This window comes from Tinamus guttatus, unplaced genomic scaffold (assembly GCF_059628265.1).
Source record: "Tinamus guttatus ecotype Peru unplaced genomic scaffold, ASM5962826v1 Tinamus_guttatus_pri_ptg000098l, whole genome shotgun sequence".
Lineage (NCBI taxonomy): Eukaryota > Metazoa > Chordata > Aves > Tinamiformes > Tinamidae > Tinamus > Tinamus guttatus.
In genome coordinates, this window is record NW_028288632.1 from 1053054 (window position 1) to 1069557 (window position 16504).

At 45.5% G+C, this 16504-nt stretch overlaps 1 protein-coding gene across 1 annotated transcript; it reads right to left on the reverse strand.

Annotated features, from left to right (window-relative positions):
• Positions 1-221: 221 nt before the first annotated feature.
• On the reverse strand, positions 222-15001 carry LPCAT3 (lysophosphatidylcholine acyltransferase 3). The gene is made up of 13 exons (XM_088520781.1): positions 14861-15001; positions 6330-6437; positions 6108-6214; positions 5859-5952; positions 5700-5737; positions 4482-4660; positions 3960-4068; positions 2878-2964; positions 2384-2550; positions 1578-1725; positions 927-1085; positions 698-824; positions 222-562 (listed from the first exon to the last, which is right to left on the reverse strand). Exons 1-12 carry the CDS (start codon positions 14955-14957, stop codon positions 708-710), a joined length of 1410 nt encoding a protein of 469 aa, XP_088376907.1. The 5' UTR covers positions 14958-15001; the 3' UTR covers positions 222-562; positions 698-707.
• Positions 15002-16504: the final 1503 nt, after the last annotated feature.

Sequence of the window (16504 nt, forward strand, 5' to 3'; positions counted from 1 at the left end):
TGTATATCTGCTTTCTCATATTTCTTAAGAGAGTAGGCCAGAGTCTGTCTTTATAGCAGGGGTGCAGCCCAAAGCTCTCTTAGAACTGCAGGTTCTTTGCTGTCCCTGCTAGACCTGTAGCTTGTGTTAATCGGTCCTTTAAAATTACCTTGCTCTGTGCTGGAAAACCATCCATCCTTCCCACATGGAGGCACCCCAGAGGAAAGGAGCTGAAGCAGATATGAAAAACAGGAGCAATTTTTATCTTGGATGACAAACGTAGAAAAGTCAGAAGGTGGCTCCATTGCAATATAGTGCCTGCGTTGAGTGTCTTACAATCATCTGGTATCAGCAGAGAGACAAGAGTGTTCATGGGAGGGTGGCAGAGAGATAAGGCAACATAGAAAGTGGAGGATCTGGAAGGAGAATTCCTCCATACCCCTCTTTTGGGGTCTCTGACCCTGTGCTTTCTCTTTCCCCCTCATGTTGAAAGAAGTCATACTTCAACACAGCAAACTTGGCAGGTGATGCTTTTGCTTCCGGAGTGTTAAATCAACTCCTAGAAATGCACACGTGGTACAATCTGGAAAATAAAAGAGGACTCTCTGTTTTCATCTCTTTCACTTCAGGAGGTAACACCGATCCTGTGTCCCACCTCCTTGTCTGAGTGCAGGATCCTCTCTCTGTTAGCATTCCCCAACACCCCATACATGCTTACCTTTTGGCTGCTATTCTGCCTTTTTTAGCTTTTCTTTTCGTGGCACCATTATTTTACGAATATAAGGCAACACCAATAATAAAGTGAAGAACAACACATGGCCAATGAAATAAATAGACCTGTACACCTGTAAAGAGAAAGGCATGGTTACAGATCAACAAGCAGATCTGGAGCAACTCTGCATGAGATGTTCAGGGAGAAAGGCTGTCCTTGTGAGGCTTCTAAATACCTTCATCCATTTGTCCCAGGTGAAAAGGCAAAATGGCACCAGAGAGTAACCCATAAAGGTCCAGTGATGAGCCTGCTGCAACACGTAGAAGATGGGCTGCAAGATGGTGATGGAGGCCAAAGCACTCAGGACAGGGCTGTCCCGAACAAGGTTTATGATCTAGTTTAAAGAAAAAAAAGACAGTAGAATTCTGCTTAGTTGCATGTGGCTGTGGCTGTATATGCAGGTTCTGCAAGCAAAATATCTATCCAGTTACGTCAAATCAATAACCTGTGCGTAAGGAATATCCCATTCTGCTCAAAGTTTTAATCCAAAATCAATGAGATAAAATACAGAATGCTGTCCTCTCACACTGAGATTTAACAAGAGTATTCAGTTCATGTGCATATCTTCCAGCTTCCCAGGTGCCAAGCTCTTCAGTTTCCCTATAGTTATGTGCTAAGTTCTCCAGTTTCCTTCCTGTCAGCTTCTGCAGTAAATTTATGACTTGCCCTTGCAAAAGCAACTGACTTAACTCTTGATCAGTAGTGTTTGAGCACCAATTTCAAAGTGAGAAGATGCATTTTGTATTTAATTCATGCAAAGCTCTCTGTGTGGCAGTTTTCCGGCTCAAGCGCACATGCCACCCCACTGCAGTAATTCAAAGCGCACCTGTCTTTCAACGATGACTATAAGCAACTCCATCTGAAAGCACACGAGGTAACCAGAGTGCAGTCCATGCCAAATGGCCAGGAAGAACAGAGCCAGGGCCTGTGACAGCAGTTTGTTACCCAGGAACTTCAGGCGTTTGAAGATGTAGCTAGAGCAGAAAAGAAACCAACTCAATGTTCTTCTAGGCTGCTGACTCTCCTCCCCTCTCCATGTTGGAGATGTAGGGCCCAGGAGATCATTTACTCCTGTGTATCTCTGTGAGGACAAGCAAGGAAGATAGCTCCTCTTACCACAGAAAAATGTAACTCACCCGGTCTTAAAGAAGTCCCAGCTAATAGGGAGAGATGGTCTATCCCACAACACAAAGCAAGCAAGATATTTTACAGTTCGGGTGTGTATTCCAGCAAAAGCTGAACCAAACCCCTGTCAAGTCATTGCACAGCCCTGAATTAAGAGGCACCATGTAGGAGCCAGCTTTTGGAGCAGTCTGTTGTTTGACCAAGCGTGCCCAAGGGCTCACTATGGTTCTGTTCTCATGTCTGCCCCCAAAGCCTTCTCTGTTTTTGCTATCTTCTACTTTTTGCCTGCATCACATCTGATGACACTTTAGGTAGCATCAAAAAGCCTATCTGATTCAGTAACCTTTTTCAATAGGGCAGCAGCCAGGAACAGAATATAAGGAAGAGTCTAAGAACTGAGAACTGGCAGATTCTTCCTCTGGCATTCCCTCTGCCTTAGAATCTTGGTTCTACCCAAAGCAGAAGTTACTGGCACAACACAGAAGTGGAGAAGTTTGTCCTGCTCACCGGGCCACCCAAGCATTGGTGTTGATGTTAAAAGAATTGATGGTCCCTGTGAACAAAGGCGTTGTCTCATACAGCCAGACCTTCATGTTGGCACAAGCATCCCACATAGGCTTTCCACTCTTATCTTTCCCATTGTATCCCAAACCAACAAGGATGCAGACACCTTCCTGTGGAAAAAAAGATACAGGGAAGAATTAAAAATAAGAGGAAAACGTCACTCTTTTTTGGCAAGACTGAATCGGGAAAGGTTGGACTGTTGCTCTGCTCAGTAGAAAGTGCTTACCGTTGCAGATGGAAGAAACTGATTAAAAGCTACCTCCTTTCTATTCCTTTAGTTAACCTTTGCTAATTTAGAGCAGGCTAAATTGATCTGCGCTTATCTTCAGATATTTGAGTTATTTCCATTTAGTGTCAAGTCTAAGAACATTCTCCATAGCTACAAGCATGCTGCCCTTGCTCTTTTTGTCTATTTCTGAAAGGACTTCTAGACTCACCGTAACAAGCCAGCAGGTTACGTATTTGTAGAGAATTATTTTGCCCCATATCATCACATAAAACAATCGGAACCAGAAAGGCTGCTCCTGCAAAGACAGAGTGAAACAGAATAAGAAGATTGCCAACTTCCTGAGGGCTGGTTTTCCTCAAGGCTGACATTTCTTAAATCGTGCAGAGCAGCTAACACAGCAGTCTAGATAGGAAGATTCATTTCTAGCACTTCAGGAAAAGAAAACAATTTAAGTGCCTTGAGCAGCACTGACTTGACTGGCAATAATGAGACAGAGTAGATGAGATCTTACTGGTGACTTTCATTTTAATCTGATCCATGTGATGAGACTGCTATATGGAAGAGATTGCTAAGCTACTAGTTTTTGCTACTAGTTTATGTTTTCACACATCATTTTACTTCCTTTAGTAACATTTAACTGTAATGAAATAACTGCTTTGGGAAGACTTTAGGATTAGCATAATCATTTCTAGAATATATGCCCTCATTTGTTTCTACTGACACAGAAATACTGATAATCTGCAAATAAAAATTACTTGTTAGAGTTTTGTAAGAATCACCATGGTTCTGGTTAATTTCTAAATCAAATGAGTCAATTTGCAGAGTCAGCTGCTGCATCCCTCTCCCCAAAATAATATTGTTGAGGGAATCAAGAAACCAAGTTGTTGTTCTAAAGCTGGCTAGTACTCAGGGATAGCCCAACTGTAAAGTCTGCAAGATTTCAGACTTTTTTTTTTTAAAAAAAAAAAACCTTGCAAGTTACTCTGGCAGTTCTTTGAATGTAATGATTACAGGGATGGTCTTTTAAAGGTTACAGAATATGTATGTTAGGATTCAAAGAGAAACAGTAATATCTAAAACTGATTCTTCAGTTGTGGAATATACAGGGCAGACAGCAAAGCAAAATTACTTGCAAGAAGCCTTATTAGCAGTTGCTGATTTTTTTATTCTTTTTAAATTGAGGCAAACCTTAAAAAATGAGTTTTATTCCTCCACTTGTGTATATCCAGTGACCTCCAGAGAAGTATAATACTTCCATAGTCCAAACTATGGAACCACATTAATACATACCATGTAATCATCTGAGATGAGGTATTCATCAGTGACGTATAGGCTCGACAAGGTATAGATTACTAGAAATAGCAGGCCCAAACTCAGGCGCTTGAGAGCAGGCACAAAGCTGAGAAAGAAAAAAATGAGGTCAAAGAAAAAACATTGGGAAGAGACTTCTAAATTCATGATTCAGAGAACCGAAGTAGAAATGAGGGGTTAAGGGAGAAAGCAATAGGGAATCACCACATCCCCTGCAGCAGATGCCTCTGTTTGCAATGTTAGCACTACCAGGTTGGCACCATGTCTGTGCTGAAGACATCAAATGGCTGTTGACATTCGTGCCCTGGAACAATTCTAGGACATTATGCAGAGAGTTTACGAGTGACTTTTGAAAAAAATCCTTTCTCTTCTAAAGCACTTCTGGTCACAGTACTTCAGTGTCCAGATAAGAAGGCACTGCACTGCAGGCAATGTGGGGGTGATTCAGTGAAAGGTGTTCTGGGGTCTTAGGAGGGAAAGGAGCTAAGTGTCTCTCATTACCTATTGGGTCTCTGGCCTGGAACGTCAGTCATCTCACCCCTTGCCAGTTTCTGATAGTCCGTCATGGAGAACTGAGGCCCCACCATGAAGGCACCATAGAAATAGGAGAATCCTGAGACCTCCAGCAAGGTAGGAACTCCCCGGACAGCAAATCGCGACTGCTCAGGGGTCAGGAACTCCTGTACCAAAGGGAGTGACATTAACATCATCCCAGGCATCTCATACTAGCGCTGGATGTTATGTTCTCAATCTATCTCCTTTATGGTCTAAGTTCTTATCCTCTCTCTATATAATGACCTTTCTATTTTCTGTGTTCCACATCCATTCCTCTCCCCACCATTCTGTCCCCAACCCCTTTAAATAATGACAAGATCCAACAGTTGAGACCAACTGCACACATCTTCACTCCCAAATAAGCTCCAAACAAGGCGTCTACTGACCTGCATCCCTTCCAGCACAGTAGACTGAAGAAGAGCAATGCATCTGACTTCTATCAGTCTCTGAATGCAATAGCAGGGAGGAGAGTATTGCAAAACCTTACTGCTCTAGTATCCATACAGCCTGATGCAAGAACATCATGCAAATTATTTGCCTTTAAATACTTGAAACTTCATCTCAGGAAACTTCAGCCAAACTTTGTTTTCTTGCAATCAGCAGTGATTCTATTTATGCTAAAGACTGGGTGAGGCCCAAACATGAGATGTGGAACACAGATATATGAAAAAAATAAAGAGACTGTAACGGGTATTCTTTCCTACCAGCTGAGCTGTGTGACTTCTCTCACTGTTCACTCTGCTTTACTTTTACAGCAACTATCCCATAAGAATATGACACTAAACAAGGGAAAGGAAGACGGGAACTGAGATTCGGCCACAGTGGTCTGCAAGTTAAAGGAGCACTACGCACAAGAAACAGGGCACTGGGGACCACTGCTGGAGCAATGGATTTTGGAGGAGGAGATGGTGGGGAATTTAAGGATGGCAGAATAATATTCTGACCTGATTCAGCACTGAAGGAGCTTTTCTCTAGCTGTAATGACTACTACTTTCCACTCTGGAATTTGGTGTCCTCATACACTCACAGATGCCCCTCTCTCAGGTATGGTTTTCACCAAACAATGAATGCAGCTTCTTAAACTGTTTTTTTCTGACCTCTAAGCTTACTGGAATGGCAAGGAAAGGGGAAGAGGGAGTGAAGCATAACGAGGGTTTTACTCACGGAATCTTTTCCTCCATCATAATAATCAATGGCCAGACCTAGGGGACAGAAACAACTATGTGAACACCTATGATGAGCTGCTTGGGCTGAATAATCAGCCCCCTTCTCCTTGAGGAATGTCTTCGCAGAGCATAAGAGGAGCGAAGAACAATGACTCACCAATCAACTTCAGGGTCAGGACACAGTGTGGCATTGTCCACTTGATGTCATAATGCTCCGTGGCTGTAAAGTAATAGCCAGCCATAAGGTATGCCTGAAAGAAACCATTGTGTGGATTATTCAGACTAATTCCTCCAGCACTTTTTGATCTGTCTCCACTTTTCTCCCCCCAGTTGCTTTTGGGAAATGAAAAACTGAACAAAGGGCTCTCTTCTACAAACAAATGCAAAAAAAAAAAGAGAATTTTACCATCTGAAAGACGAAAGTGGTGAAGACGGCAGTGACTGTCCGACCCATAAGTCTCAGGATGAGAAACTGCACTAGGACACATATCAGGGAATGGAAGAATTGCATCCCTGTGGGGAAAGAGAGGAAGCAAAAATGATGTTTCACCAGCATCCCACTACAGGTCCTTCCAGATGGCAGAAAGCCCTGGGGCCAGGCAGCGCTCTCTTCCCCAACCCATCTTACCAAAATTGAAGTAAGCAATGGAGAGTCCTGTGAGCACATTGTACAGATGAATGAGGTAGGCCTCCTTCTGGAAAAGGAAATAGCGCTGGAACAAGGCAAAAGGATATCCTGAGCAGGGAAAAAAAAAAAAAAAAGAGAGATAAATTGGTGCAGACAAACAGTGATGTTTGTAACGGTTCAGATTAATGTTCTTGGCCATGTTACTAGATAAATGCACTTTACATCTTTACATACATAAACCATAGATATAGATCATAGTATACATTCTTGACTTTAAGATTTCCACCTTAGGGATATATGTTAGACTCTACATATTCAAAAGAAGAAAATATATTAACAGGAACAATATTACACCAGAGTTAATGTGGAAGCATAGGAAATTTCATTATTACAGTTTAGGGCCTCACCCAATAGATGAGCTAGATCATGCTGAAATTCATGAGTCAGATTCGTACTGTATAAGAGGCTACTGAACTGCCTTCTGACTCAATTCGAGTTTCTGTGACAAATATGATAAATGTGCTAAGCAGATAGATTAAAAAAAGACATTTTATGGCTAGCACCATTATACTGTCCTGCAGATTTCAATCCCTGCTTCCACCGCAGAGTTCTTACATGATTTACTAACTTTAATTCCAGCTTTCCCCAAGTGACCTCTAGTAGTTCATTCTCTCCTTTCTAATTCTTGGTTCTAATTCAGATTTGCATCTGATTTGTGAAGTATTGGGCACACAGAACTTTAACCAAATCCACTTGGCACTATGCATGCAGTACTTTGGAAAAAAAAAAATCCCAAATTAGAAGAATTTCATATTGAGCAGCTACAATAACTGGAAAGTCTTTTTTTTCCCTTGCATTTTCTTCATGTTAACTTCTACTCTAATTTGGGAATATCTCTGGCTTATTCATGTGTGGCTCTAGTGAGAATTAAGCAGTTGTGAAGCACACTTGTGCTATGGTGAGGCACTATTAAGTGCCACATAAAATCCTATGAGTAAATTAATTTCTGTCATCTAGATAAGGTCCTCACAGCATGCAGTAAACACTGCCACTTATTAAACAATAAATATAATGTTTTAATATACGCTGATTGTCCATCTCATGGGTATTTTTAAGTCTGTTCATACAGGGTGTTTCTAAAGGCATAGGCATAAGAGAGCTGAATTGAGGTAGTAGGAGCAGCCTTAATTCTGGCATTTTATAACTTATGAATTTTATGAACTTATGACTTTCCAAGCTTGTGTTCTTTCATCTTCATTTAAACCAACACAAGCCTGGCCCACTAAAAAGGAAAAAAGTCACCACACACCATCATATTGACACCCGCACTGCTCATTAGCCTAGTTGAAACCAGTAGCAGTGGATAAATCTCTGCTACCTGGATGGAAGTAATGGAATAATAATAATAATAGCAGTAGGTAGTCATCTTTTACACTGAACATTAATAAAAGGGGATGAAATGCAGGTTTTGCCAGGAAATGGTCGAGAGATGGAACCTCTCCAATAAGTAAGGCCAAACCACACAGTCATTACTATGAGATGGAATTAATAATTCTGTTATTTTAGGTAAAATATATGCATCACAATCTGGCAAAGCTAATGTGTTGAGAGGTGACTGGAGGAGCTGTTTTATGATCCTTTCCTCCCCGCTGCCAAACCTCCTGGAAAGGAGTGACAGAATTTGAGAGTTCCAGGTTCCATTCAGGACCTGGCGGGCAGCACGGTGCCCTGAGCCCACATGGACGCTCTCAACTTCTCCTCGCCCCCTCAGCCTCCTGCCATCCTTCCCTCCTGTTCCTTCCCACATCTGCAACCTTCACCAACCTCTGCGCTCCCGGCCTCCTTCTCAGTGACTAGCCAGGTGTCACATTCCCCAACTCTCTGCCCTCGCAAGGGGCCAGTCTTGCTCCTGGATTTGTATTCAACCTCGCTCTTCCCTCCCTCAGAAACAGCTCCCAACTCTGGTACAAAATGCCCTATCCCAATCCTCCCTTTTCCTTCCTGCTCCACTCAAGCTCTTTACGCAGCCTTGTCATTCCTTCTTCTAGCTGGCTCACAGTTCTGCCCTACTTCCCCAATTGCTTCCAGTCTCTGTTTTTAGGACCTGTTTCTCTGCTCCTCTCTTTAGCCCATTATGCCCTTGCCCCAGGTTCACTTGCTCTTTTGCCCTGAATTCCCCTGTTCCCCTTCCACAGTGGTACTCTGGCAGCAGAATCAGATGTTTGCTCCTCCTCTCTCCCTGAATACCCTCTGAAGAGGAAAGAGGTAATTGTCAAAGAGAGTTCATCACACTAGCTCTCTGGGGATGCAAGAGTAATTCAAGGAATTAGAACGTTTCACATGATTAAAAGAAGAGGGGAAAAAAAGTATAATCATCTGCCAGTCTCATACAGAGAGACATATAGACAGGAATCTCTCCTTTTTTATTTTTTTTTAATTTTAGTTTTACTGTAAGGCAGACACCACGTGAAGTTTAACAAACATTTTAATAGCTGGCAACAGCTTTGTAAAATGGCAAGTGCTAAGAAACTAAGAGGTGTTACCATCTGTTTAGATCAAAAGTTAAAATACTGGAATACTTGGAAAGCTACTAATATGCACAGCGTATGTATTTGTGAAAAATGACAAAAATCCAGATCCTGGTTTTGTATGGCATAGGTGCTGTTCACGTTCAAAAGTCACAACTTTTATGGTATCAGAGCAACGTGGTGGCACTCTGGACTGCAGTTTAGTTGCAGTTTTGCTCACGCAGCATGTTCCCAGTTTTTGAGATACTGCCATTTTTTTCAGCCTCAGTTTTCATCCTATACTGCAGTCACAACTCCCAGATGGTAGTGAATACGGAATATCAATGAAGACCCTATTGTGGTCTGTGTATTTTTGAGCACTCAAACCCGGCTATTAAACCATTAGCTCTTCTTGCTATTAACCAGAGCGGTCCTGCCATCCCACTGGAGCGTCCCTGATGCAGCATGAGGTAGAACAGCGGAAGCAGGCAGGCAGTTTCTGTAGGCACTGTGGCCGCCGGGAAAGCTTCCTCTCACACCTCGCCGTGTCCCAGCCAGGAGGCTGCTCTTCTTGCACTGCTCAAGCCCTGCAGGAACACAATCCCTGTTCCTGGTGCTGAGGGACCCCACAGTCCGGATTACAGTCGACCAAATGCAACTGCTACAGCTTTTTCAGCAAAAGAACATGGGTGACTGAGACAGGAAACAGGCTGGAATACTCCAGGAGGAAACAGGACAACTCTCTCAGAAGGCATTTTTTCTCCTCTATGCACCACGAGGATGGGAAGTGACCTGTGCATAAAGCTGATTTTAACTCTAGACCGACTCTTGACAGAATGTGGTTAGCAATCAGTGTAACAGGGGTAGTTGTGACACGCCACTGGTGATAAATTCCGCCCTTATTTTAAAGGGAACAAACAGACAACCTCTGCTCAGGAGAATCCTGAAACCAGAGTGAAAGGTTGCTCCTGTGTCACAGCCGCTTAGAAGAGTAACGGACTGCTGCACAACGTGAGCGAAGAAAATAATCTAAAAGAGCAAAGAAGAAATGATCAAGAGGATGGATTAGGCAGAAGAAAATTTCTACCAATTCCAAGAAAAGCAGCATTGTTAAGTTTGCCACATTCTGGAATGGGTGATTAAGATGTTAAGAAGCCTATCTTTTTTTTTTTTTTTCTCCTCCTCCCCTCAAAAATAAAGCGGCAAACAAGGGTTTCAGAAACATTCTCTGTATCTTTTTTCCCTTTCCCTTTTTTATGCACTAGTTTCATTTTATATCCAAGACAGTAGATCAGACTTCAACTCCTTCCCTTCTGCTAATCAGTTAACTCCACCCTTATGAAAATCTAGCAGACCAGTAGTCTGCATATCCTTGTAAGAAGGCTAAAACTAAAAGGAATGGGACAAAGGGAAGAAGACATGTTCAAATGAAAGCCTTCCTCGTATTTTGACTTCAAAGGTGTTCTCATATTCTGTCTATAATACAGCTTGCCACAAGATTAAGTGAAATCCCACACCTTGTTTAACACTGGGTGCATGTACAGGGGTATATATAATTCAGCTCAGGAGTGTGCTTTTGAAGTCCACTTACTGTGCTTTAGTTTGCCCAGCAAAGCTGTCTCAGAGCATGTGAACTGGCTTCCTTCCAGATTAAATTGAACTGATATTGGGCTCCAGCTACTAATGGCTGCTCAGTCCATGGGATCAGGCTTGAGTAATTCCAAAATAAATCCCTACAAGTCACACAGTGAGGACATCAGGTACTGCACACAACGGAGAGTACCTGCTGTATAGATCTGCTCCTGTTGTGCCCTCTTGTGTAATGCTTCATACAATGCATACATTAACAACTCTCTGGTTTATTCATTTATTTATTTACTTCAAGGAATAAAACGTATTTGAAGTTAGGAGTTGGAAAAGAAAAAAAGAGGCAGGACAGAGTGCTCTCTGAGTGAACTGATTGTGACAGCTATGACAGGTCAGTGCTCTCTTACCCTTGTTCCTATGTCTTATCCATTGAAATTAGTCAGCAAGGTTGACCTCACCTTAGGCTAGGTTCTCGATTGGCTCGGCAGCTCGGAAGGTGATCTGGGACAAGCGATCGCCCATGAGTGCTCACTGCGTGAACTTCACTGAGCCTAAAAACCTTGAAGATGCAGAGGGCAAGAAGAAGCAGAGGATGCGAGACAGCACTGGGAGGGCATGGGGCAAGACGTGTGTCAACAGGGCAGGCGTTATGCGGCACTCGCTCCATGTGAACAGTGTTGACTTGTGCAAGCCACTGCTGCGCACGTACATTAGGACACACGTGCCTGGTGCTGGTCCTGGCTAGGTCAGGGCAGATCTGCAGGGTCAGTTCTGGCTAAGGATCATAAACAGTATGTTCCTCGCCTGCCATTTTGCAGGAGAACATGCCAGGTACCATGCATGCCACGGTATAATAGCACGGCCTGATAAGCACCTTTAATTCTTTGGGATCACTCTCTCTTTTATAGTTCGCCAGTAATAAGAACCTAAAACCCAGATGAACTGCAGGGCCTTCTGCAGAAAAGAAACCTGCCCCCTTCCACAGAGGAGTTAGAGAAGCAACTCCAAACCCCTCCTCTCTCCTTTCCACAGCAGGAGGGGCTCCTTCCCTCTGTCCTCCAAGGAGCTGTAACAGCATTCACCCGGGCTGCTTACTTCAACAACCTGGAAGTTACTCTGAAGTAGAGACCAAGACTATTAGTCTTTCATGCTGACCTAAAAGCATTTTTTCCTTGGTAAACACTAGGCCCTGATATTAATACTGAAGAATACGAGGCAGAACACACATATCAAAAGATATATGTGATCTATATATACTAGACACACCAGAGGTTTAAAATGAAAGGATCCAGATCCATGTTTTAAGCAATACTGCTCTTGATAACATTGCCTAATTACAGCCTAATTGCTTCAAAGATCGTTTACGCAAATTGTCACTACACAAGAGGTCTGAAGTTGGTTTTTAAATCTCATACAATCAGAGTAGTAGGCTTCATTCTAGTTGTATTCTCTCCTCCAAAATTACAGGATGTACAAAAGGTATTTCTTACGTTTAAATGCAAAGCTGTGCATAAAACCCCCATAATTTTCTCCATAATAGCCTTCTTTGGTTCAGTGAGAAGTGCTGCCCCTTAGGACTACTGCAAAGCCTGTTTGTTGCTCTTCCTTCCTCCCTCATGTTCTCTTGTTCTTAATTCCCCCCCCCCCAGTAGTGTCTGACTTAATGGTTTTAAATCACATCTTTTGGTTATTTCAGATCATAACTATGTGAATACCCCTTTTCTAAAGCAGGAGAGTTCACTAAGACTACTTTTTCCTCCTGTGATAATCCATTTTTCTGCAGAAATTTATATGCTAAGTCCAAAGTCCTTTACCGTCCTTCCACTTTTTTGAGGGCTGTTTTTTAACAGCTTCTGGTGATCTGCTGAAGAGTGGAGCCCTGAAAACAGTTTTAGCAGAAAAACTGCATAGTGTAGGTGGTGTAGGGAGAAACAAGCGCCAACTTTTAAATTCATCTTTGGAACACCCTATGTTACTTCATCCTCATTGTATTCCTCTGAAATAATTCCGTAATAGTACATGCAGCCAACAAAAGGTATTTGTTGCAGGTATTTGCAACATCTGCATTGGAGAAAGTAATGGAAAAGCAGCCTGCCCGTCCTAATACAACTTTCAGCTTCTACCAATTTCTGTCTTTCGTTTATACCTTATTCCACCCTATGAAGTGGTCATCAGTGCAATCTGCATTACCAACAGGTAGAGGTAAGGACAATCCTTCTAATGTGACTGAGAGCCAAGTAAGCTGCAATTAAATAAGCATTTCTTTTAATGGCAGTGACGAGCTTGGGCACTCTTCCTGCCCTCCTCTCACGTTGCTCTGGAGTGGTGCTGGGCACTCCCTTTCCACATCCCAGAGACTGCTTCACTAGGTATTCATTAACCCCCAAACCCGGATCAACGCCCCCTGCCTGAGGGGGTTAAATCTATGTGCCCTGCAGGAGCACCAAACTACAGCCAGGTCTTCCTGGTCCTGAGACTATTTCATACAAGTTGTAATGACCCTGTAAGACTTTTTGCAGGAGGGCTGCAGTATCAGGAAGGGAGAATGTGCCACCTCGGTGGCTCAATGTCAGCACAACCTGCACAGTGCTTGTCTAATCTGCAAGAATTTCAGGGTTGGATCACAACTGGCTGTATTAGGTGTTTCTTCTCATCATTAAGATAGTAATTATCTGCCATTCACTTTGAAGAAACAAAGGATTATGCTCCCCCACAGGGCACCAAGCAGCACGCAGGGCCTTCCAGAGACACCTTGCAGCTTAGCGTTTACAAAAGGAAGAAGGAACTCTGAGAATACGTCCAAGGCGTGCTCTGCAACTGCACCTCACTCTCAAGCGCATTTGCCTCCCCACGCACCTTCCAGCCCCCTTTCTTCATCAATTCTTGTTAGACTAGTCCTTCAGTTCGTTCAGTTGACTAAGCCTGGAGTAAACTGTCTGCTTTTTCTGGTTTAAATCTCTGCCAAGCAAGTAGGTTGGATTAGCTCACGATCAGAGTACCGGAGGCAGATGTGGGAGACAAGAAGCCAGGACTTTCCCGGGTCAGCTGTGAGGAGCTGTTAGATAAACTCACAGTCTCATGCATATCTTGTACATGTTTCATGTTGCTTCATTTTTCTTTACAAAACATGTTTGGCTTAACCAATATTTAAAGTTAAGTCTGACATGACAATCAGTTCAACCCTCTATATCTACACTTGAAGTGAAGAACATTCCAGTTGTTCTGAACCTAAACCTAGTAGATTAAACCAAAAAAAATGAGTCTGGTCTAGAGCAAGGTTACAAAGTGATCCAGCTTTTCTTCCACCTCTGTTTTTTCTTTAAGAATTACACTTTCAGTTAGCCAAGGCAGCTTTATATAGATAGATCATATGGTAGCAGCTGTAGCCCTTTGCATGTATTTTTACTTTCAGAGAAAAGCCGATAATGAAAAGCCTATATTTCTTTTCTGCCAAGTCACTACCATCAAAAGTTTTCAAACAGCATGGACACTGGCACGGATTTTTGCAGACAGCATGATATATACATTCAACTAATGTTTTGTGAGCTAAAAAAAAAAAAGACCTCAGGACCCTAGTGCCTCTGCTGTTTCACATGCGACTTTACCTCACCTTTGGATATACACAGGAACTGTAAGTGTTGCAACACTGATTTCACCTCAGGTGGAAAACAGAGTAATACCCCCGTTTTATGCCAGCTTTGCTAGCAGCCATCAGCCCTCCTGCCTGGCAGCCCCATCACGATACGCCCCTCTACATAGCTCCGTTATTACTGCAGACACTAATAATGTCTCCTGGCAGAGGCCTCCCTACAGCTGGACAGGGCCACATCTTCAAGGCGCTACGGAGCTTCCCGGGTGGACGTAACTCCACGCACGTGTGCTCACGTAAGAGTTGATGCATAGGCAGTACCTGGCACAGAAGGCAGCAGGGCAACTGTAAACAAAGTTGTTGCATCTCAAGCAGTCCCCCAAGCCCAGACTTCACTCCGCGGCACGCAGAGAGCGGGCGCTGAACGGGAGCAGCGCAGCGGCCGCGTCTGCAGGTCCCGAAGCTACAGCTCCCCTCCCGAGCCCAAGGCGCGAGGCTCGCGGGCACCTGCCGAACGCGACCTGCGAACTCCTCCGGGGAACCCCCCGGCTCTCCCGGGCAGGGAGCAGTCCCCCTCCGCCGCCGCGGTATGTCCCCGGCAGGACCGGGCGCTGCCCCGCGCTCCCCGCGGGAGCGAGGCGGGCGCGGACTCGCTCCTGGCCGCTCGCACGGGGGTCTCGCGGGGCGCCCCGCCGCCCGCCGGGCCCAGCCGGGCCGAGCTGCCCGCGCCTCGGTTCGCGCCCGAGGCCCCGCGGCGGCAACGGTGTCCCGGCCGGCCGGGCTGCGGGAGCTCCGCGGGGGGCGCCGGCCCGTTCGCTCCGCCCGCCGCGCTCCCTGCCCTCGCTTACCCATGAGGATGGAGACGATGAGGCGCAGCGCCTGCTCGGACGAGCCCAGCGCCTCCGCCAGCCGGGCCAGGCCCCAGCCGGACGCCGCCAGCGCCATCTTCCCCACCGGACACCCCGCCGGCCCCGCCGCTCCCCGAACCCGGCAACGGCACCAGCCAGCGCGGCCCCCGCACCGCTCTCGTCCGCCCGCGCGCCCATTGGCTGCGCACCGCTGACCACGCCCGCGGACGCCTCCTATTGGCCATTCTATGGCAGCGGGGCGGGGCCCTGCGCTCAGTAAGGCAAAGGTTATACAGCGAGTGGGCGGTGCCGCGGGTGTCCCTCTTAGCCAATGATTGGAGAAAGCGCTTCTGTGGGCGGGGCTCAGCCGCGCCGGAGGGGGCGGGGCCGGGACGGTGAGGAGGAGCTCGCCTTGCCATTGGCTGAGCCGGGACAGGAGAGAGCCGGGCAAGGGAGGGGTAGGAGCAGGGGGCGGGGCAGGGGTTACTCGCGGACACGAGGCGAGCGGCGCGGGCGGCGCGCGCGCAGCGGCCGCGTGCGCGGGGTTGGCGGCCGTTGGCGGGGCGTACGCGGGAGCCTCACGGCCGCGGCGGTGGCGCGCATCGGGCAGCCCCGCTAGTGCGCTGAGGCCAAGCTCCCTCGCTTTTGTGGCCCTGAGGGACTAGCGCCTCTCCCATCCCATGCCCCGGGCTATATCCCTCTCCAGGGCACTCTAACCCCTGCAGTGACTCTATCTACGTAGTATTTTCTAGAGCCATGACTCATCCTTTGGAGGACTTTCTCCTGGGTGATTCCCTACAGCAAACAGCGTCTGTGTGTGCATCTCTTAAGTTCTCCTCCCCAGCAGAAGCTTCAGGTGCAGTTGATGTGCTGATCCTCTTACCTTTGTCTTTTTATTTTGCTGCTAGGTCATTCAGATGGGCAGTGTTGCCCAAAGCTGGCTGGATAGGCAATCATGCACTCCCAAAAAGGTTTTGATGAGAAGAGACCTGGAGGCCTCTGGTTCAATCTCCTACTCAGCTGGGCTGACTCCAAAGCTAGATCAGATTGCTCAGGACCTTGTTCAGGCAAGTTCTGAACTCCAAGAGTGGAGATTTCCCAGGCTCTTCGGTCAGCTGTTCAGTAGCTTTGAGGGAATGTATTTTCATAATTTCTTATGTTGCAAAGTTATGTCCATTGCCTCCTGTTCTTTTGCAGTGCTGCTCTAAGTCTGTGGCTCCACTCTCTTTCTAATCACTTTTTGTCATCAGTAGGAGCTATTACACCCCACTCAATCTGACTGGGAAAGAGACTGACGGACACATAGGCCTCATTTACTTAGGAAGCCTGTCCAGAAATCCGGTCTTGTTTCCTCAGTCCTTTTCTTTTCCAGGCTGAACAAACCCAGATTCCTCTGCCTTTCCATGTGCTCCAGCCCTCTGTCCTCTGTATAGGTCTTCCAGGGGACTCTTGCCAGTTTGTTCGCATTTCTTTTGTGCTGAGGAACCTCTAAAGAACAGAGTGTGCCAGATACAACTTTTATCAGTGCTGTACAGAGGAGCAAAATCACTTATCTCAACCTGTTGATTTTTGTTTGTGCAGACAGCATGTGGTTAGCTTTAGTGCTGCAAGGGTGCATTGCTGGCTAATGTACAACTTACAGTC

Coding starts and splice junctions, on each gene's coding strand:
- LPCAT3 (XM_088520781.1), bottom strand. CDS start 14,957: ATGGCGCTGGCGGCGTCCGGCTGGGGCCTGGCCCGGCTGGCGGAGGCG. Junction 6,215..6,329: donor CATTGCTTACTTCAATTTTG/GTAAGATGGGTT, acceptor CTTTCCCCACAG/GGATGCAATTCTTCCATTCC. Junction 5,738..5,858: donor CCTGACCCTGAAGTTGATTG/GTGAGTCATTGT, acceptor TCTGTCCCCTAG/GTCTGGCCATTGATTATTAT.